This window comes from Sapajus apella, unplaced genomic scaffold, assembly GCF_009761245.1.
Source record: "Sapajus apella isolate SASKATOON/1434 unplaced genomic scaffold, GSC_monkey_1.0 scaffold30, whole genome shotgun sequence".
Taxonomy (NCBI): Eukaryota; Metazoa; Chordata; class Mammalia; order Primates; family Cebidae; genus Sapajus; species Sapajus apella.
Genome location: NW_022436970.1, coordinates 7,393,837 through 7,417,638, shown reverse-complemented (window position 1 = coordinate 7,417,638; position 23,802 = coordinate 7,393,837). Strand labels below are relative to the sequence as shown.

Sequence of the window (23,802 nt, the reverse complement as noted above, 5' to 3'; positions counted from 1 at the left end):
TGCCCACAAGAGATCCTCGTGTCAGTGCTGCGCGCACTCCAGGATTATCCTCCTGTCCTATCCCTGCCTGGAGATAGAGCCAGAACTTTTCAGCTTGCTTGTAGTGTCAAACGCATATAGAGGTAACATATTTCTTGAGGCATGTCACACATAGGTGATTTTACATTACTTGATAAACATAGTTGGGAAAGTTTTTCAGAACATCTGGCCTGCTTATTGTGTATATATTTGTGAGATTGGGGCCTGAGGCACAGAGCTCGTTGGTTATAGGGCTTCAAAGTGTGAGTGAGTGAGTGAAGACGCAGATTGCTAGGTCTGGGTTGGGAGCATATGGCCTGCTCTCCTCTGTATTCTCCTGGCAGGTCAGATTTCTTCCTCAGTCTCACTTGTCATGCAATATTCTGCTCAGCTGGTTTCATTCCGCCCTTGGCCATCACCAAGCATGTTATCTGATTTATGAGCTTCCTTCAAGGCTGCTTACTAGGAGGAAGGCATGTATCTGGACTTGTCAGATGTGAAGCCGACGACAGTGTCCAACGTAAACACAAGGAGGCCTGATTCTTTATGAGCCAGATGTATCTCTGTGCTGCATGCTTTTGAAAAATCTTCAAAACATTTCCCAGAGCCCAGATCAAAGGGTAGGATTTTCAGTATCTTGGTCTAAAGGTGACAAATGGGACAGACTGAACTTGAAGTGGCAGATAAGCTGTGCTTCAGAGCACTGTATAACAGACCATCAAAAGATGCATTTAGAAATGGGGACTATGCTTGTCTGACTACAGCAACAGGAGAGAGAGTTAAAATGCTCTTCACTTGTCAGAATGTAACTTCTCCTATTCTGAAGCCCTTTAAAAGGGAGTGGTTTATTTTTGGGGGAAAGAATTTAATTTACAGTGCTACTTATCACCTTCTTTGTGTTATAGATTAAAATTAGCTTATTTCATTATAACAAAATATTCATATAATTTTACAACAAAAGTTTTTATTATATTACATATATATTTTATTATAATATAAAACAATATTATTATTATTATTATTATTTTTGAGACAGAGTCTCACTCTATCGCCAGGTGCCAGGCTGGAGTGCAGTGGCACAATCTCAGCTCACTGCAACCTTCACCTCCCGGGTTCAAGCAATTCTCCTGCCTCAGCCTCCCAAGTAGCTGGGACTACAGGCACACGCCACCACACCCAGCTAATTTTTGTATTTTTAGTAGAGACGGGGTTTCACCATGTTGACCAGGATGGTCTCGGTCTCTTGACCTCGTGATCCACCCGCCTCGGCCTCCCAAAGTGCTGGGATTACAGGCTTGAGCCACCACAATATTATTAAAGACCCAAACCTCCTCACTTAAACTCACCTACCTTAGCACAGTAACTATACTTCTTTTGCATCTTCCCTCTCAATCATTGTTCACTTGCAGTCATAATTTTACATAACTGCAAATATGTATGTGTAGTTTTTATGCCTCCTTTCTTTACTTATAATAACATGGATCATTTCTTGTGCTGTAAAGTCTACATTATAACTTTTATTAGCTGCATAATATTTCAGGTCTTACTAGACTAGAAATTCACTAGATGTGGAAGGAGAATTATCCTAGACTTGATGAAAAAAATTTTTTTAGGAGGGCTATAGGCCACTGTACCAAATTTCAAGGATTGATAGATAAATTTAGATCAGAATCATGATAGAACATCTTTCTTCCCCTGAGGGATGTAAATCACTTTTTGCTTTGGCTGAGTAAATGGTAAAGATGTGTTGAATCCATCTTTGGTGAGTTCAGGGTACTTACATAAGTTTTGGTTATGCAGACCTAGTCTCTCTATGCAGCAAGGTGCTGGAGGTCCGGTTCCAAGGGAGTGAGAGAAGTGAAGTGATATAGTTTGGCTTTGTCCCCACACAAATCTCATCTTGAATTGTGCTCCCATAATTCCCACATGTTGTGGGAGGGGCCCGATGGGAGATAATTTAATCATGGGGGTGGTTTCCCCTATACTGTTTTCGTGGTAGTGAATAAGTCTCATGATAGCTGATAGTTTTATAAGGGGTTTCCCTTTTCACTTGGCTCTCATTCTGTCTTGCTTGCCACTAAGTAAGATGTCCCCTTTGCCTTCCACCATGATTGTGAGTCCTCCCCAGCCACATGGAATTGTGAGTCCATTAACCTTCTTTTTCTTTATAAATTACCCAGTCTTGGGTATGTCTTTATCAGCAACATGAAAACGGACTACTACATGCAGGCAAAGTTAGATTACAGTCAGAGGCCTGAATTACCAACACATGAGCCCCTGCCTTATCAACATGTACTTCCCCAGCTTTCATGTTAAAGCCATCCCAATCCCTTTGATCCAGCACCAGCATCCACAGGACTACAGGATATACTGGGGTGGGGAAGGGGAGTAAATGAGGACTATTAGGGGATCTGTCAGGTTGCTGGGTCATAGGCAGGGGAGGAAAGCATCTTATAAAAGCAGGAACAGAATGGAGGAGATAGATGGACAAATTATAGGGTAGGCAACAGCCTGACACATGCATTACTACATGGGTACTCCAAACGGAGTTCCAGAGTTTCTCAAATTCTAATTGTTGTTCAATTAGAATCTCATCAACTAAATAGTTAGTTAGGTTTATATGTCTCTGAAGATTATGGAGCTATATTTCAAATAAGTAGACCTTTGTCCCTTCAGATTACTTTCTTCTCAAAACTTACCTGACATGAGCAGCACTAAGAAAGTGCATCTTTTAATTGAGGGAGAAGAGAGGGTAGGTCATTCTAGGTGGCAGCATTCTGAGATAGGCCAGGCAGTCCCTAAATAAGGTATTTCTTGGCAGAAGTTAAAAAAGGGAGGTGGAAAGATAGAGAAAATAAACTTGCCCTGATGCAAAATATTTTGAGGAGTTGGTACCACACTCGAAAAAGAACAGCTTTTTCCTCCTTTTCCTGGTCTACCTGACACTTTCAGGCCCCAGAGCAGATGTTGTCACCACTGGTGCGACACAATTCAGTTTCCAGGTGGGCACAAACCTTATGCAGCTATCCTGTGTATTAAGCCACCCTCAAAGTGCTGTTTAAGCCATAAAAGGTAATGTAGGTTCCAAATAGTTGTCTTTTTGTTTTTTTACTTTTTTAGAGATGGGGTCTCACTATGTTGCCCAGGCTGGTCTCAAACTTCTGGGCTCAGACTATCCTCCTGCCATGGCCTCCAAAAAATGCTGGGTTTACAGGCATGAGCCACCACACCTCATCTCAAATAGTTGTCTTAACAAATAAATGGTTGAAACCTGATATATGGGAACTGGGGACTCTGTTTTGTGAACTGTTGGTTTCTGGAGTCAAAATAGCTTTGACGGTGAACTTGGTTATCTGTAACAATTGTTTCCAAACATTAGGGGTTAACAAGGCGCACCACCCACAGGCCACCTTACCTGTCCTGCCTTGGCATTCTCACAGACAAAAGCTTCATAGAATCTGGGGAACTCTGGAGCATTGTCATTCACATCTAAGACTTTGATTGTGACAGGAACACTTCCAACCTGGGAGGGATTGTCTAAAGAGAACACAAGGAGAGCCAAACGTGGGAGTTTAGAGTTTAGTAATGCTAAAAAAAAAAAAAAAAAAAAAAAAAAAGAGAGAGAGCAATGGCCGTTGCTAGAAGTAGGTATTTACCTGGTGAGTCTGTGTTGAAAGGAGTGGTTAAAGTACCTGGAGATGGTAGCAAGAGCATAGGATCCTATGTTGCCTACTAACAATGTGGCCGGACATGAGGAGTTTGGACAGAACAAGGTGTGTGTTGGTGAGCGTTCGCTATCAGCAGTGTGAGGGGAAGGGTGAGACAAAGGGAGCCAGTGTCAGAAAATGAATCTTAAAAAGAGGTTTTCAACCTCTCATTTGGCTCAGACTTCAAGTTCTGGAATTAAAGGCAGGTCAGTTTTATTTTCTGGGCTTTAAAAGAGCCCATTGCCAATTGGATGCATACTGTGTGGCATTGCTTGGTTTTATTCCTGTGGAATCGTCCGTTCTTTGAATTACATTTGCAAATGTTTCAAGTTATTCACTGGAATAAAGATAATACTACACATTTATTTCTGCTTAGGGACAGGATATTACAGGATCAAACACACACCAAATCCATAGCTTTGGCTGGGGCAGAAGTTGCTCATAGTCACTTATGGGGAACTGTGTCTTTGTGGTCTGTCTTTTGCTTGGCACTGCCATGCAGAGACAATTTCACAGCTCTGGTAGTGCCCCTCCTGTCTTTTTCTGTTTTGGTCACCACCCCAAGGAGACAAAACAGAAATTGCAAGATCTTGGTTAATAATTTTACTAAATCCCCAAATGCACTGTTCTTCTGGATCATATTTTTCTTTTTTTCTTTCCCCCAAGTATCTATGTTCTACTGTTTTCCCCTTAAACACTTCTATTGCTTGGTTACCAGAATGCGCTAACAAAATTAACATTTATTTCTTCATTATAACAGTGGTGTTTGTCTAAGGAATGATGAAAATTCCAGAAAAGCGTAGGATGAATATGATTCACAATCCTACCACCAGAGACATCCATTAGATATGTGACATTATATAGCATGGGTGTCCAAAATTGGAGCTATACACCCTCCTCCAACATACAAGTTGCAGTTAAGCAAAACAGAAAAATCAAATTCAGAACATTAATATTTTAGAGTAAGGTTATCCTTTGTCACTGAATATGTTTTGAAAGCATGGGTGTTGATGTCTGTATTATATTGTCATTTTACTATAGGTTGTACCATAATTTATTTAATCTCCTATTAGTAGACATTTAAGTAGTTTCCATTTTCTCCCTATTTTAAAATACTACGGCAGTGGAAATTTTCACATATAAATCTTTGTTGATATCTGTCATTATTTCCTTAATATGATGATTGACCGTAGAATTCCTGAGAGAAGGAGTATGAATATTTTGGAGAATCTCAATACATATTGCCAAACTGCCCTCCTGAATGGCTGTTAATTATATAGCCAATAGGTTAGGGACTGCCATTTTTCTAAGCCTTTACCATCACCAATATTATGAAAAAAAAAAAAAAAAAAATGGAATGTAGTAGTATATAATCTAATTTTTATTGTTTATAATATATATTAATCTAGTTCTTATTAATCTTCCATTCCATTTACAAGTTTATTATGTTAATCAATTTGCCTTTTATTGTAAGATGTCTCAGATTCTTGTGGGCATGGATATGTATATATGTGTATAATAAGAGTGATACATTATAAATGCTTCCTTTCATACAATAATATTTTATACTCTTTGTGCGTTCACAGTTATATTAAAGATTGAAAGCCCCTTAGATTTCTCAGGAATCTTCCCTTTTCCTCATAGCTGCTTGGGATAAGAATGCTATCTTTTACTACTTTTCCATGTTTTGTTTGCTTTTATCTCTAGCACAGGACTAAGCATATAGGAGATCCTCAAAAAAGTATTTGCGCTGAATGCATTTACTTACTTGCATAAAGCATGACTTCCATTTCTTCCCTTAAAGGATGTAATTTTTGTCACAAGTTCTAGAAACTTCCACTTTCTATACCGCCTATATTTTGTCACTGCATGAAGACCAATTTATTATGCTACTTACTCATTTCCATAGCAAGGACAGTGATATTATGCCAAGAAAATTCTTCCCGGTCCAGGGGTCTTGCAGTCATTAGGGCACCTGTTGTAATGTCAACATAGAAAAATCTTCCAGGGTCACTGCTTCTATCAATGGAGTATCTGCAGAAACATGGATTATATACATCATTTGCATTTGGATAAGCATATGACAGCATACCACATGAGAGAACTGAGTGCCTATCATGTGGAAACATGGTTCCCCCACTTCTGAGTTATGGCTACTGGAAGACTGCCTTCGTGGTTTTATTTGTTCAAAAAAAAAAATCACCTCCTCCTCCAATAAACAAAACAAATACAGCTTCAATTTTCTCATTCAAAAAATGAAATAAACAGGATGCCAACAGTCTTGGGGCAGTTTTAAGCTATTTAAATATAGGTTTAATGCTATTTAATGCTTGGAACTACCCCAAGAATTTTGGGACATCCTGAGTATCGAACCCTACCTATATTTGTTTAAAAGAAATTGTATTCAAATGAGTTCTCAAATGCTAATCTGAAACTAGAAAAGGTGAAAAGGTATAGTTTAGTGGGTCCAGTCCTTGTAATTTGTATCAACTATTGAGAAGGAAAGCTTTGTACCAGGCTCTTTGGTAACATGCTAATGACCCGCTTTCTGGCAAACAAAATAATGGTAGTGTATTTACTTGCTGGAGAGTCCTTATCGATGGTATGCTTTTAGCAGGATGGACCAGATCTGGCTAGGTTGTTTACTGTAAAAAAAACCCTGGAGTTTATGAATTTGTGGGATACAGCCTGCTGGAAGATGTCACATAAGCTATGTAACTAATGGTGTATAACAAGCAAATGTTCCATAACAAAAATGGATCTTTGTGTTCAAGCAATGCACTTCACCCATTGCTTCCACCTTTCATGTTCAGCCTGGACCAACATGCATCTTTATGCAAGAAAAGGACATTTATGGGCACCTGTGCCTGACAGTTTTAGCACTCTCCAAGGGTAGAATGACTCATATTTTGCTGTTGTCTATATCATTTGAGCCATTAGTTAACTAGGTCCTGGGTAAGATCTGCATTTCCTATTGAATCTGATTTGGAATTCTGTTGTGTGGTCTCACCTGTGTTATCTTGTCTGGTCCCCATCTTGGAAAATTTAACAAATATGGAGGGAGGCTCAGTCATGTGGAAATTAAAAACCCTCTATAGAGAATATAGGGATTTTGATATGTAGCTATGATTGAGAACCATCAATGAGAACTTATGTAGTCCTTGGTAAAGGCCAAGTAGTTTTTATCATTTTTATTAAAACTTTTTTTTTTTGAGATGGAGTCTTGCTCTGTTGCCCAGGCTGGCGTGCAGTGGCATGATCTCAGCTCACTATAGCCCTGCCTTCCAGGTTCAAGCGATTCTCCTGCCTCAGCCTCCCAAGTAACTGGAATTATAGGCGCCCTCCACCATGCCTGGCTAAGTTTTCTATTTTTAGTAGACACATGGTTTCATCATGTTGGCCAGTCTGGTCTCGAACTTCTGACCTCAAGTGATCCACCTGCCTCATCCTCCCAAAGTGCTGGGATTATAGGCATAAGCCACCTTGCCTGGCCATTTTAATTTTTTTAATTGACAAGTAATAACTATATATATTTATGGGGTACAGTGTGGTATTTTGATACATGTATACTTCGTAGAATGAACAAATCAGGCTGATTAACATGTCTATTACCTCACATATGTATTTCTTTTTGCAGTAAAACCATTTAAAATCTATTCTTTTCATAATTTTGAAATATACAATACATTATTATGAGCTATAGTTGCCATGCTGTGCAATAGATCACAGGAACTTATTATCCCTCACTGAAGCGTTGAACCTTTTGACTCTTTTCCCTGTTTGCCCACCAGCCTCTGGCAGTCACCATTGTACTCACTACTTCTGCGAGTTTGACTTTCTTAAATTCTACATATAACTGAGATCATGTGGTATTTGTCTTTCTGTGCGTGGCTAATTTAGCGTAATGTTGTCTAGATTCATCCATGTTGCAAGTAACAGAATTTATTTCTTTTTTAAAGCTGAATTGAATATTTAAGGCTGAAATGAATATTCCATTGTGTATATATGCCACGTTGTTTTTACCCATTCATCTGTTGATGGGCACTAAGGTTGTTTCTGTATCTTGGCTACTGTGAATAATGCTGCAGTGAATATGAAAGTGGAGACATTCTTTGACATACTAATTTCAGCTCCTTTGGACGTATACCCAGAAGTGAGATTGTTGGATCATATGGTAATTCTCTTTTCAGTTTTTTTGAGGAACCTCCATACTGTCTTCTAAAATGGCAATACTAACATTCCGATCAGCAGTGTGCAAGGGTTCCCTTTTTCTACACACCTTAGCCAACACTTAAGTTTCTTGTTTTTGACAACAGACATTCCAACAGGTGTGAGGTGATATCTCATTGTGGTTTTAATTAGCATTTTTCTGATGATTAGTGATGTTGAGTATTTTTTCATGTATCTACTGGTCATTTATATGTCTTCTTTTGAGAAATGTCTGTTCGGCATTTTGCACATTTTTTAACAGGGTCATTTGTCCTAATTTTGAGATAATATTACAAGCTGTAGTAATTAAAACAGCTGGAATTAAAATAGACACATCAACCAACTAAATAGGAAAGAGGGCTCAGAACTGAACTAATGGGTCTCAGTCAATTAACTGATTTTTGACAAAGGTTCCAAGAACACATAATGGGGAAAGGACAGTCTCTCCAATAAACAATGTTGAGAAAATTAGATATCCATGTGCAGAAGAATGGAAATGGACCCTTATCTGACCCCATATGCAAGAATAAAAATGGATTAAAGACTTAAATGTTAGGACCTGAAACCATCAAACTACTAGAAGAAACCTTAGGGGGAAAGCTCCACAATGTAGGCCTGGGCAATGATTTCTTGGATATGGCCCCAAAAGCACACACACGCAAAAGCAAAAATAGACAAATGGCATTGTATCAAAGTAAAAAACTTCTGCATAACAAAGGAGGCAATCAACAGAATGAAGAGACAACCCACAGACTGGGAGAAAATATTTGCAATTCTTTTCATAGAATAAGGGACTAATATCCAAAATATATAAATAATTCAATAACAAGAGAACAACCCTACGTTTAAAAGACCAGTAATTACAACAGTTGCCACTAACTGAATAACAGGCACTTCACTATGTACTTAATACACAGCTTCTTTTAAAATTGTTTCAACATCTCTGGGAGGTAGTTATTATCCCAATCAACAGATAAGGAAACTGAGGCTTAAAGAAGTCACCTTTTTTTCTTTCTTTAGAAGTGGATTCTTCCTCTGTCACTCAAGCTGGAGTGGTGCAGTGGCATGACCAAACTCACTGCAGCCTCAGACTCCTAGGCTTCAGTGATCCTTCTGCTTCAGGCTCCTGAGCAGTTGGGACTAGAGGCAGTACCACTCCACTTGGATGGTTAATTTTTTTTTTTTTTAGCAGAATCTTGCTGTGTTGCCCAGGCTGGTCTCAAACTTCTACCCTCAAGTTATTTTCCTGCCTCAGCCTCCCAAATAGTTGGGATTATAGGCATAAGCCACTGCAACCAGCCGTAGTCACTTTTATGCAGTTATGCAGGCAACAATTTGCAGAGGTAAGATGTGAAGCCATCTTTATGGAGTTATAAGTATTTGTGTTTTACTTTAAGCCATATATACAAAGTTACAATTACTGTGTTCTTATAGATTATTTAAATAGGGGCTGGGGCATATATTGGGTTCCAAATTTGATTTAAAGTCACCAGCAACTGCAATCCATATCTTGAAGTGTAGAGACAGAGATGCAGCAATTTTGGAGGGAATAAACAGTTTCTTTACTATAGTGCATTGTTTTTCAGATACAGGTTAGCGGATTGTGAAATCAATATGGGTTATGATTAATATAGAAAGAAAATGAAGTAGAATAGAATATATGCATGCCAGACTATCACATGCAGTAAGGGTAAACATTGATGTAAAACTTTTGTTTTATATATATGTGTGTATATATACATGTATATGGTTGTGCATATATAGCTATTGTTGGTAAAATGTATTGTTTCAAATACAGTGTATTAGAAATTAGGAATTAAAGAGAAAGCTGATGAGTAAGGGCTAGATAAATCAGAATCATTTAAGTTATGACTCCCTAAGAGTTAGGAAATTTAAGGAAGAAAATTAATGTTTCCCTCTGCCTGTGACCCTATTTAGTGAACATTTACTGTATGCCAGGCACTGCTCAGCACACACCACCTATATGGACTCATTTAATCTTTATAATAACACCACAAGGTAGGCACCATTATGATCCTCATTTTACAGGTAAGAAAATTGAGAAGTAGAGAGTTTAGGTCCCTTGCCCAAAGTCACAGTGCTGGGAATCAATCCCAGGCAATCTGGCTGCAGGTTTCTGCTCCCAGCCACCAGGCCATGCTGCCTGACTGACACATAGTCTATAGGAGATTGTCTAAGGAAACAAGACTTTATCTTTTAAAGATAAGAGTGTGTACTAATCCGCTCTCACACTGCTAATAAAGACATATTCAAGACAGGGTATTTTATAAAGGAAAGAAGTTTAACTGACTCACAGTTCAGCTTGGCTGTGGAGGCCTAAGGAAACTTACAGTTATGGAGAAAAGGGATGCAAACATGTCCCTTCCATGGTGGTAGGAGGGAGAGTGAGTGCCAAGGGAAGGGGAAGCCCCTTATAAAACCATCAGATCTTTTGAGAACTCACTACCTTGAGAACAGCATGGGGGAAACCATCCCCATGATTCAGTTATCTCCACCTTGTCCCGCCCTTGACACATGGGGATTGTTGCAGTTCAAGGTGAGGTTCAGGTGGGAACACAGAGCCAAACCGCATCAGAGTGACAGTGAATAGTTGCTTTTTTAATACAGAAAAACATATGCTGCAGAATTAATTTAAAATGGACCAGATTATTATTTTTAAGCGTAAACTGTTACTTAGTTTTAAATTCTACGATTTTAAGAATTGAATTTTCTCTAAATTAAAAAGCAAAACAAAACACTGATTGGCTCATGACAGCCTTCTCTTTCAGTTTTCCACACATGTGAAGAGCCAGCATGTGGTCCACGCAGCCATCTCCCTGATGGCAGCTCTTCAGGCTGCAGGCATGATGCCAGGGGGAGAGGCAGCCTATGAGAAAGAAGCTTTCTATACCCAAACCTATGGCACCATAGCAAGTGTCACAGATGGCATGGGAGAGGGAGCGATAGAAATAACTAACCCACAGGACCCCTGATAGCACTGCCAGGGCTGACACACCAGGAGCCTTCCTCAGAGAAGCCTCCCTCATTGAGGGGAATCCCTCTCCAATTTCTCCAACAGGGCCTGAATTGAGGGAATAATAGCCTTTGTTTCCCTAAATGGGATGGTGGGTAAATTTTCAGGAGGCGGAGAAAAATTAAAGGTATAGATTCAGATGGAAAATGAGGAAACTGGGACACACTCGTGAATTATGTAGGTGATTTTCCTTTCTTAACCATTACATTCTTACCTCCTGTGAGCAGAATCGGCATCACACAAGTACAAAGCTGCCCAGAGCCAGCGGTAGCTGGTGCTTTCCAGACTGTCTGCTTGTTGCCTAGCTGAGGACATCTGAATTTGGGAGCAATTTGGAGGTGGGGTATCAGAAGAAGGCTGGCTAAATTCACACACATTCTGAGAAGGAACTAGGGGGAGGCAGTTTCCACATCAGCAGAAGCCTCTTTCAGTTGCCAAATGGCTCAGTATCCTGCTTGTCAGAGTCCTTGAGCATGTATTAAAAATTCAGGGGATTCAAGCATTGTCTTTTCATGTACCTATCACTAAATCTGGAGATTCTGTTTTGGGGCTTACTAGTAAATGAGGGCCAGCATATATTCCTGAACACACCATCAACTTTCTAGAAAGGAAATGATAAAAGTCCTTATAATCTTTGAAAAATATTAAATGGCCTTTTATCTGTAACATTTTAACTTCAGGTGATATGTTGATTTTTTGAATGATTTATTAGATATTTTCTCCTTAGGAATATAAATCTCATTTATTCTTTGTAATAGAAATGCAGATGATGAATTAGCCATGCAGCATATAACTATACAAATTATTTTAAAAGAAATTAACTTTAATATGAAAAATAAGGAAAAGAAGAGCAGTTTGGTGAAAGATAACAGAAGAAAGGAATTCCCAAACTGGTTTTTAAATGCGATCCAGAGAGTTAAGTTTTAGGTGCATTTCCCTCTGAGAATCTAGGACCCCTAGTGGTTCTTTTTGGGTCCAGGGACCATTCTTGGTTGCTCTGGGTTAGTACAAAGAGTCAGGGACCTTATATCTAAAAGTAAGAATTTTGGTCTTTCTTTGCAACCAAAATGCAGAGGGAGAATTATCCCCAAATCTGATCATTAGAATTTCGCATTGCCCCCTGTGCCTGAGCCGTGTCTTATTACCTCTGGGCTTGTGGACTTGTTCTTGCCAATTTCCATCTGAGGATCTGCCGTGCTGCCCCAGAACAGCCCAGTGGACCCTGCTCTCTGGCCTGTTCACTCTTGTATTCATCCTTCCTGGGTTCTAGTGGATTAGCCAGACACTCCAATATAGATCTCCCTGATGCTAACAGATGTGCTGGCCAACTGATAGTTTTCAATTGGTCATCATCTGAAGCAGCATTTTCTGTTAGTGAGACAAAATTTCTTCATTTTGTCTACCTCACTTTACTTCGTGCCAGTAGTAAAAATTTTATACTTGAAAGTTTCTCTCATATAGTCTTTGGTTACAGGAATAGATTAATTAGTCTATGGTGGATTAATACATATTTAATTAATAAATTAGTATCGGAAGGTATATATTCTTGGCTTCTGAAAATACACACTTAAAATAGAATCTGTTTTGTTTTCATTGTGATTGCTCTGGGAATAATATGGTTGCACTAATCTCTCCCCATCCTAGTTTATATTTAAAAATCTTCAGGCTGAACTATAACATCTATAAAGTTGTTATATAATACATTAGTTGCCTTTGAAAAAATCAAATCTCAGAATTCAAACAAAATCGTTTTTGTCATTTTAATGCTTGAACATGTAAAATGTTTACTGGTTGGTTAGAGGAAGTGAATTTCCCCTTAGTACTGTTATTCTCTGGATAAAGCTGTTCTTGTGAAACTACAAAAGCACATTTTCATTAAATACACAACAGCACTAGGTGAGAGAAGTAGCCAGCTGACAGAAAAGGCATTTGATAAAGTGGGTATGTTTAAAATGTGTTATCTGCACTAAAGCCCCAGATTCATTTTACTGTGTGGCTTTCAACAATTAATGTGACAGATGGCTTCCAGCAGCCTTGGAAATCTGATCTTTCCTGTCAAGCTTCATAGGTTTGGCAGCTGCTCTGGAAGGTTGTGTGTCAACCTGTCCACCACCTATTTACACTTTGGTTCCAGTTGATGAGAGATGGCCATGACTGTAAGAACAGCTCTCATCTTCTTGAGCAGAAGCATCTTGTTGGAATCTTTAATTCCAAAACATACTTTGGAGAGATAGACATGTGGTATTGGCATACAAAGACCCATCTATCTGGCCAGTCTACAAGGCACTGAAGTCACTGACAAAAGAAGTAGTTTCTGTGTCTGCTCTTTCTATAGTATATGGAATATAGATAGTAGATGTTGTTTTCTTCAGTTTAAAAAAGTAAAACATGTCAAAGATCCATAAAATATGGAAGAATGCATAATGATTTCCTTTATGTTCACTACTGAGAGTCAACTGATTTTAACATTTTGACATCTGTGTGTCTGACTATATTTTATCTGAGTCAGTGGTTCTCAACCAGGGTGATTTTGCACCACCTCCCTGGACATTTAGCAACATCTGGGGACGTTTTAGGTGGTTACAACTCAGAGGGTGCTGCTGGCATTTAGTGGGAAGGCCAGAGACGCTGCTAAACATGGTTCAATGCACAGGAGAACACCTCTATGACAACACAGAATTATCCAGTCCCAAATGTCAATAGGACCATGATTGAGAACCAAGGTGTGTGTGTGTGTGTGTGTGTGTCTGAACCAATTGAAAGGGAGTTTTAGACATGACACTTCACTTCTAAATAACCTGACAAGGCCATGTTACTTAAGGAAAAAAAGAAAAAAAAAAAAAAAAACAAAAAGCAGGGGAGAGTCTCCAGAAATGGGATAGAGAAGAAAGAAACAAAGGGAAAGGGGCTAGAAAAGTACATACAGGGGAAGGGAAGATTCCAGCGTATAAGGAAAAGGTGAAATCTAGGAAAACCTGATTGAGTTGTTGGTCACATCTGGGTCCTTGGCAGAAATGATCTGTATGGTTGTTCCAATCGCCACATCCTCAGGCACCTCCACAAAGTAAAAGCCAGGTTCGAATACAGGGGGCTCGTCCACGTCTTCCACACTGATGTGCACTGTTGTTGTGTCCTGAAATGGGCCCAAGCTCAGAAAGCGCATCTCTAGATGAGGATTGGCTCCCTCCACCTTTAAGGTGTAGCTTTTCTTGCTTTCAAAACTCAGGGGCTGAAAGGTAATGATAGGAAAATTGATTCACCACTGAGGTTCAAGGTTCAAAATATGTGAAGGTTCAAAAGGATGCCCAATATTGATGGCTGGTGGGAAGATTCCCCAATTCATTAAATGGAAAAAAGATAAAGGGGAAAGAAGGGAAATCTTTATCTTGTTCTGTTATTCTTGGTCTTAATGTCAGTTTCAATACTTAGGGTAAAGAATATAAAGAAGATACAAGATGGTTAAGGAAGCCAGTTTAGTAATAATTTGCCCATTTATTCTGAGCAAACTTGGCTTTAATTGTCTACCCTTCAATCAGCCTGGTTTTTAGAGAGATCCTCCTAGGAATCCCCTCAGTCCTGGACCCAATTTACCTGGGGCTGTCTCAGTTCCAAAATGAAAAGTTTCATTTCCTAGGACCCCATTCTATCCCAGGCAAACCAGGACAGTTGGTCACATCATCTTTAGAGGTGCTTGCTCATTTGAAAAGACCTCACAACAATTTAGAACAAGCTTGTGTTTTAAACATAAACTTCCATATATATTCCAGATCTTCTCTCTCTCTCCCTCTCCCTACCTATCTGTTATCTATCTGTCTTCCAGAATATAGGTCTAGGCTTTTTTTTTTTTTTTTTTTTTTTTTTGAGACGGAGTTTCGCTCTTGTTACCCAGGCTGGAGTGCAATGGCGTGATCTCGGCTCACCGCAACCTCCGCCTCCCGGGTTCAGGCAATTCTCCTGCCTCAGCCTCCTGAGTAGCTGGGATTACAGGCACGTGCCACCATGCCCAGCTAATTTTTTGTATTTTTAGTAGAGATGGGGTTTCACCATGTTGACCAGGATGGTCTCGATCTCTTGACCTCGTGATCCACCCACCTCGGCCTCCCAAAGTGCTGGGATTACAGGCTTGAGCCACTGCGCCCGGCCGGCTTTTTTGTTTTTTTCCTTAAAAAATTGTTCTTGAGTACAAAGGCAATATTGATGCTTTCCAAGAAACTATGCCTCACAAGGTTCTCAGGTCCTGTGTCAGATCAATGTTTGTATATTTAATTCATCATACATAATCCCTTTTACTGTCATTATTATTTGAGACAGAGTCTCACTCTGTCACCCAGGCTGGAGTGCAATGACATGATCTCAGCTCACTGCAACCTCCACCTCCCAAGTTTAAGCAATTCTCCTGTCTCAGCCTCCTAAGTAGCTGGTATTACAGATATGTGCCACTATGCCTGCCTAATTTTGTATTTTTAGTAGAGACGGGGTTTTGCCATGTTGGTCAGGCTGGTCTCAAACTCCTGACCTCAGGTGATCCACCTGTCTCAACCTCCCAAATTGCTGGGATTACAGGCATGAGCCATCACACCCAGCAGAAAATCCCTTTTAAAATCCTAATTTGACACTTTAGAGTTGAAGAACCCAACACTCAGGAAGCTCAGAAGCCTGGAGTACACTGACATGGTTATGGCTCGTCCACAAGGGCTTAATTTTGTCTATAAAATTCCATTGCATAAAATATATTTTTTGGTTCTGTTTTTTGGTTTATTCCTATCTTAAGAATGTTTTATTTAAAAATAAATATAGTGTTCCAGGGCAAAAAGTGAATTTAAAATGCTATTTCTGAAGAATAATCTATTTTTGTTTAAAGCTGATGAACATGTGTAAGTGTTTAAAGCAACAAGTATTTCAGAACATCAATATTTAAAAAGTCTTGGAATATTAAGTCCCGTAAAATAACAGCAAATAGCAAAGCAGTTACTAGAACTTAAAAGTTGTATGTCAGCATAGCAATAACTTACATACATTTTTCTAGTTAAACATCACTTTTTTTCATAAAATATGTTGCATGGCAGCACATTTCATGTTAGAGGCATGTACCCATTTAAACAACTGCTTTGCTTTTCAGAAAAAAATATTAGTAGGAGTTGCTTTAACTAGATTTGTTATTTTCTTTCTTTCAAAAAAAAAAGTCAACCACACTTTTTGGCCAGGAGCTGTGGTTCATGCCTGTAAGCCCAACGCTGTAGGAAGCTGAGATGGGAGGATCTCTTGAGGCCAAGATTTTGAGACCAGCCTAGACAACATAATGAAACCCACGTCTCTCCTAAAAAAAAAAAAAAAAAAAAAATTAAAAAATTAGCAGGGCATGATGGCATGCATCTGTAATCCCAGCTACTTGGGAGGCTGAGGCAGGAGGATGGCTTCAGCTCAGTTTAGAGTGAGCTATGAAGGTACCATTGCACTTTAGCCTGAGTGACAGAGAGATGCTGTCTCAAAAAAATTACATTAAAAATTGATACATAATAGATGTACTCATTTCCAGGGTACATGTGACTATTTAATACATTCATATAGTTGCTATTTTCACATTTTAATAAATTTTTTTTTGTTTTGTTGCTGTTGTTGGTTTACTGCTTGTTTATCGTTTACTTAGCGCTAGACATGGTACTTTTGTTTTCATGGGTCGCCAACCGTTTCCATTCAAACCAAGAAGCCCGTCTCTACCAGCCAGCCTGCCTCCCTAGTTGTCATTGAAAAGGCAAGGTTTTCATAAAGAGGGAAATCTGCAGTCAGATTAATGATCTATTTGAAGAACTATTTCACCAATTCACTTATGCTTGCTCCCTAAATCAAAACATTTTTCTTTCTTGGTAAATTACATTTATATACCCTTAAAATTCTGTATGTATTTGTAACACAAATGTGGACACTGTTGTTCATGTTAGGTATGAGCTAGGCAAAACTTGTTTTCCCTTTAATTTTAAATCATTCTTCTAATTTTGTGTGAAATTTGTATGTTTTAAAAATTAAACATACAAATTAAGATATAATTTACATACATACATTAAAATTTGTTTTTTTAGTGTAAAGTTTGCAGGTTTTGACTAGTGTATTTAACCCTGTGTCCACTGTGATAATTGAGCTATATAGCTGTTTCATCACCCTGTGACCCGCACTCTGTGCCCCTTTGTAATCTACCTCTCCCCTCCCACCCAGCTTCTGGCAACCACTGATTCATCATCTTTCCCTATTGCAAGAATGTCATATAAATGGAGTCATTCAGTATGTAATCTTTTGAGTCTGGTTTCTTTCACTTAGCATGATGCATTTGAGATTCATCCCTGTTGCATGAGTAAGGAGTTTCTGTTTTTGTTTTTGTTTTGAGACAGAGTCTCACTCTGTCACCCAGACTGGAGTGCAGTGGCATGATCTGGGCTCAATGAAATCTCCACCTCCTGGGTTTAAGCGATTCTCCTGTCGCAGCCTCCCAAGTAGCTGGGACTACAGGTGTGTACCACTATACCCGGCTAACTTTTGTATTTTTAGTGGAGGTAGGGTTTCACTATGTTGGTAAAGCTGGTCTTGAACTCTTGACCTCAGGTGATCAGCCCACCTAAAGTGCTGGGATTATGGCCATGAGCCATTGTGCCTGGTGAGTTTTTTCTTTTTTATTTCCAAGTAGATGTACAGATGTACAACAGTTGATTTATCCATTCTCCACTAGAGAAACATTTGTGTTTTTTTTCTAATTTTTGTCAGTTATGAATAAAGCTGCTATAAATGTTTGCATACAGGCTTTTGTGTGAGCATAAAATTTCATTTCACTGCGGTAAATACCTAGGAGTGGAGTTGCAGGGTTGTATAGTAAATATATTTTTAACTTTATAAGAAACTTCCAAATGAATTTTCAGAAAGGCAGTACCAGTTTGAATTCCCGCCAGGAATGTATGAATGCACATCTTCTTCAGCACTTCGTTTTACCAGTTTTAAAAACTTTATTTTTCCTACAGTGTGTGAAGTGGTATCTTGTTGTGGTTCTGATTTGCATTTCCCTACTGCCTCATGATGCATCTTTCTATGTCTTCTTGAAGAGGTCTTTATTTCTATATTCAAGTTCATTATCAGATGTGTGATTTGCAAATATTTTCTCCGAATCTGTGATTTGCCTTTTCATTCTCTTAACAGTGTCCTCTTTTAAAATAATAATAATTATTATTGTTATACTTTAAGTTCTGGGACACGTGTGCAAAATATACAGCTTTGTTACACAGGTATACACATGCCATGGTGTTTGCTGCATTCATCAACCCAACATCTACATTAGGTATTTCTCCTAATGCTATCCCTCTCCTAGGCCGGCCACCCCCTCACAGGCCCTGGTGTGTGATGTTCCCCTCCCTGTGTCCATGTGTTCTCATTGTTCAGCTCCCACTTATGAGTGAGAACTTGCGGTGTCTTGTTTTCTGTTCCTGTGTTAGTTTGCTGAGAATGATGGTTTCCAGCTTGATTCATGTCCCTGCAAAGGACATGAACTCATCCTTTTTTATGGCTGTATAGTATTCCATGGTGTATATATGCCACACTTTCTTTATCCAGTCTATCATTGATGGGCATTTGGGTTGGTTTCAAGTCTTCACTGTTGTGAATAGTACTGCAATAAACATATGTGTGCATATGTCTTTATAGTAGAATGATTTATAATCCTTTGGGTATGTACCTAGTAATGGGATTCCTGGGCCAAATGGTATTTCTGGTTCTAGATCCTTGAAGAGTCGCCACAGTGTCTTCTGCAATGGTTGAACCAATTTACACTCCTACCAACAGTGTAAAAGCATTCCTATTTCTCCACATCCTCTCTATCATCTGTTGTTTCCTGACTTTTTAATGATCATCCTTCTAACTGGTGTGAGATGGTATCTCATTGTGGTTTTGATTTTCATTTCTCTAATGACCAGTGATGATGAGCTTTTTTTCATAAGTGTGTTGGCCGCATAAACATCTTCTTTTGAGAAGTGTCTGTTCACATCCTTCTCCCACTTTTTGATGAGGTTTTTTTTTCTTGTAAATTTGTTTAAGTTCCTTGTAGGTTCTGGATATTAGCCCTTTGGCTAAATTTTTCTCCCATTCTGTAAGTTGCCTGTTCACTCTGATGATGGTTTCTTTTGCTGTGCAGGAGCTCTTCAGTTTAATTAGATTCCATTTGTCAATTTTGGCTTTTGTTGCCATTGCTTTTGGTATTTTAGTTATGAAGTCTTGGTCCATGCCTATGTCCTGAATGGTATTGCCTACATTTTTTTCTAGGGTTTTTTTGGTTTTAGGTCTTACATTTAAGTCTTTAATCCATCTTGTATAAGGTGTAGGGAAGGGGTCCAATTTCAGTTTTCTGCATATGGCTAGCCAGTTTTGCCAACGCCATTTATTAAATAGGAAATCCTTTCCCCATTGCTTGTTTTTGTCAGGTTTGTCAAGGATCAGATGGTTGTAGATGTGTGGCATTATTTTTGAGGCTTCTGTTCTGTTCCATGGGTCTATATATATGTTTTGGTACCAGTACCATGCTGTTTTGGTTACTGTAGCCTTGTAGTATACTTTGAAGTCAGTTAGTATGATGCCTCTAGCTTTGTTCTTTGTGCTTAGGATTGTCTTGGCTATATGGGCTCTTTTTTGGTTTCATATGAAATTTAAAGTAGTTTTTTAAAATTTTATGAAGAAGGTCAATGGTAGCTTGATGGGGATAGCATTGAATTTATAAGTTACTTCGGGCACTATGGCCATTTTCACAATATTGTTGAGCATGGAATGTTTTTCCATTTGTTTGTGTCCTCTCTTATTTCCTTGAGCAGTGGTTTGCAATTCTCCTTGAAGAGGTCCTTCACATCCCTTGTAAGTTGTAGCCCTAGGTATTTTATTCTCTTTGTAGGAATTGTGAACGGGCATTCACTCATGATTTGACTTTCTGTTTGTCTGTTATTGGTGTATAGGAATGCTTTTGATTTTTGCACATTGATTTTGTATCCTGAGACTTTGCTGAAGTTGCTTATCAGCTTAAGGAGATTTTGGGCTGAGACTATGGGGTTTTCTAAATAGACAATCGTGTCATCTGCAAACAGAGACAATTTGACTTCCTCTCTTCCTATTTAAATATCAATTATTTCTTCCTCTTTCCTGATTGCCCTGGCCAGAATTTCCAATACTATGCTGAACAGGAGTGGTGAGAGACCACATCCTTGTCTTGTGCTGGTTTTCAAAGGGAATACTTCTAGCTTTTGCCCATTCAGTATGATATTGGCTGTGGGTCTGTCATAAATAGCTCTTATTATTTTGAGATATGTTCCATCAATACCTAGTTTATTGAGAGTTTTTAGCATGAAGCAGTATTGAATTTTATCAAAGGCCTTTTCTGCATCTATTGAGATAATCTTGTGGTTTTTGTCATTGGTCCTGTTTATGTGATGGATTATATTTATTGATTTGCATATGTTGAACCAGCCTTGCATCCCAGCTCGGTAGTGGTCGATAAGCTTTTTGATGTGTTGCTGGATTTGGTTTTCCAGTATTTTCCTGAGGATTTTCGCATCGATGTTCATCAGGGATATTGGCCTGAAATTTTCTTTTTTTGTTGTGTCTCTGCCAGTTTTGGTATCAAGATGATGCTGGCTTCATAACATGAGTTAGGGAGGAGTGCCTCTTTCTCTATTGTTTGGAATAGTTTCAAAAGGAATTGTACCAGCTCCTCTTTGTACCTCTGGTAGAATTTGGCTGCGAATCCGTCTGGTCCTGAGGTTTTTTTGGTTGGTAGGCAATTAATTCCTGCCTCAATTTCAAACTTGTTATTAATCTATTCAGGAATTTGGCTTCTTCCTGGTTTGGTCTTGGACAGGTGTATGTGTCCAGGAATCCATCAATTTCTTCTAGATTTTCTGGTTTATTTGTGTAGAGGTATTTATAGTATTCTCTGATGGTAGTTTGTATTTCTGTGGGATCAGTGGTGATATCCCCTTTATAATTTTTTATTGTGTCTATTTGATTCCTCTCTCTTTTCTTCTTTATTATTCTGGCTAGTGGTCTATCTATTTTGTTAATCTTTTCAAAAAACCAGCTCCTGGTTTCATTAATTTTTTGAAGGGTTTTTTGTGTCTCCATCTCCCTCAGTTCTGCTCTGATCTTAATTTCTTGTCTTCTGCTAGGTTTTGAATTTGTTTGCTCTTGCTTCTCTAGTTCTTTTAATTTTGATTTTAGGGTGTCAGTTTTAGATCTTTCTTGCTTTCTCTTATGGGCATTTAGTGCTGTAAATTTCCTTCTAGACACTGCTTTAAATTTGTCCCAGAGATTATGGTACGTTGTGTCTTTGTTCTTATTGGTTTCAAACAACTTCTTTATTTCTGCCTTAATTTTGTTATTTACCCAGTAGTCATTCAGGAGCAAGTTGTTCAATGAAGTTGTGTGGTTTTGAGTGAGTTTCTTAATCCTGAGTTCTAATTTGATTGCACTGTGGTCTGCAAGACTGTTATGATTTCCATTATTTGGCATTTGCTGAGGAGTGTTTTACTTCCAATTATATGGTCAGTTACAGAATACATGTGAAGTGGTACTGAGAAGAATATATATTCTGTGGATTTAGGGTGGAGAGTTCTGTAGATGTCTATTAGGTCTTCTTGGTCCAGAGCTGAGTTCAAGTCCTGCATATCCTTGTTAATTTTCTGTCTTGCTGAGCTGTCTAATATTGACAGTGGGGTGTTAAAGTCTGCCACTATTATTGTGTGGGACTAATATTGATAGTGGAGTGTTAAAGTCTGCCACCATTATTGTATGCCACTAAGTCTCTTTGCAGGTCTCTAAGAACTTGCTTTATGAATCTGGGTGCTCCTGTATTAGGTGGATATATCTTTTGGAAAGTTAGCTTTTCTTCTTTCATTGATTTCTTTACCATTATGTAATGCCCTTTTTTGTCTTTTTTGATCTTTGTTGGTTTAAAGTATGTTTGATTAGAGACTAGGATTGCAACCCCTGCTTTTTTTTTTTTTTTTTTTTTTTCTTTCTGTTTACTTGGTAAATCTTTCTCCATCCCTTTATTTTGAGACTATGTGTGTCTTTGCACATGAGATAGGTCTTCTGAATACAGCACACCAATGAGTCTTGCCTCTTTATCCAAGTTTCCAAGTTGCCAGTCTGTGTCTTTTAATTGGGGCATTTATATTTAAGGTTAATATTGTTATGTGTGAATTTCATCCTGTCATTATGATGCTAGCTGATTATTTTGCCCAGTAGTTGATGCAGTTTTTTCATAGTGTCAATGGTCTTTACAATTTGGTATGTTTTTACAGTGGCTGATACCAGTTTTTCCTTTCCATATTTAGTGCTTCCTTCAGGAGCTCTTGTAAGGCAGGCCTTGTGGTGACAAAACCTCTCAGCATTTGTTTGTCTGTAAAGGTTATTATTTTTTCTTTGCTTGTGAAACTGAGTTTGGCTGGATATGAAATTCTGGGTTGAAAAATCTTTTCAGGAATGTTGAATATTGGCCCCCACTATCTTTTGACTTTTTCGATTTCTGCAGAGAGATCTGCTGTGATTCTGATGGGCTTCCCTTTGTGGGTAACCCAACTTTTCTCTCTGCCTGCACTTAACATTTTTTCCTTCATTTTAAACTTGGTGTATCTGATGATTATGTGTCTTGGGGTTGCTCTTCCCAAAGAATATCTTTGGGGTATTCTCTGTATTTCCTGAATTTGAAGTTGGCCCGTCTTGCTGGGTTGGGGAAGTTTTCTTGGTTAATATCCTGAAGCATGTTTTCCAGCTTGGTTCCATTCTCACCATCACTTTCAGGTACACCAGTCAAATGTGAGTTTGGTCTTCATAGTCCCATGTTTCTTGGAAGCTTTGTTTGTTCCTTTTCATTCTTTTTTCTCTAATCTTGTCTTCATGCTTTATTTTATTTTGTTGGTCTTCAATCTCTCATATCCTTTCTTCCATTTGATCAATTCAGCTATTGATACTTGTGTATGCTTCATGTAGTTCTCGTGCTGTGTTTTTCAGCTCCATCAGGTCATTTATGTTTTCTGTAAACTGGTTATTCTAGTTAGCAATTCCTCTAACCTTTTTTCAACGTTCTTAGCTTCCTTGCATTGGGTTAGAACATGCTGCTTTAGCTTGGAGGAGTTTGTTATTACCACTTTCTGAAGCCTACTTCTGACAATTCATCAAACTCATTCTCCATCCAGTTTTCTTCCCTTGATGGTGAGGAGTTGTGATCCTTTGGAGGAGAAGGGGCATTCTGGTTTTTGGAATTTTCAGCCTTTTTGCACTGGTTTTTCTCATCTTTGTGGATTTATCTACCTTTGGTCTTTGATGCTGGTGACCTTGGATGGGGTTTTTGCGTGGACGTCCTTTTTGTTGATGTTGATGCTGTTCCCTTCTGTTTGTTAATTTTCCTTCTAACATTCAGGCCCTGGCCCCTCTGCTGTGGGACTGCTGGAGCTTCCTGGAGGTCCACTCCAGACCCTGTTTGCCTGGGTATCACCAGCAGAGGCTACAGAACAGCAAAGATTGCTGCCCATTCCTTCCTCTGAAAGCTTCATCCCAGAGGGGCACCCACCAGATGCCAGCTGGAGCTCTCCTGTGTGAGGTGTCTGTCAATCCCTGCTGGGAGGTGTCTCCCAGTCAGGAGGCATGGGGGTCAGGGACCCATTTGAGGAGGCAGTCTGTCCCTTAGCAGGGCTCGAGTGCTGTGCTGGGAGATCTGTGGCTCTCCTCAGAGCCAGAAGGCAGGAATGTTTAAGTCTGCTGAAACTGCACCCCCAGTGGCCCCTTCTCTCAGGTGCTCTGTCCCAGGGAGATGGGAGT

General features: G+C 39.0%; 1 protein-coding gene across 2 annotated transcripts in view; it reads right to left on the bottom strand.

Moving 5' to 3' along the window:
• CDH20 (cadherin 20) overlaps positions 1-23,802 on the bottom strand; it is a 220,430-nt gene that overhangs the window by 13,766 nt on the left and 182,862 nt on the right. For both annotated transcript variants that reach the window (XM_032293654.1, XM_032293655.1), the window contains exons 7-9: positions 13,944-14,197; positions 5,623-5,759; positions 3,434-3,555 (exon numbers count right to left, since the gene is read on the bottom strand). In XM_032293654.1, the coding sequence (XP_032149545.1) occupies positions 3,434-3,555; positions 5,623-5,759; positions 13,944-14,197 (513 nt within the window). The remainder of the gene's footprint in view (positions 1-3,433; positions 3,556-5,622; positions 5,760-13,943; positions 14,198-23,802) is intronic.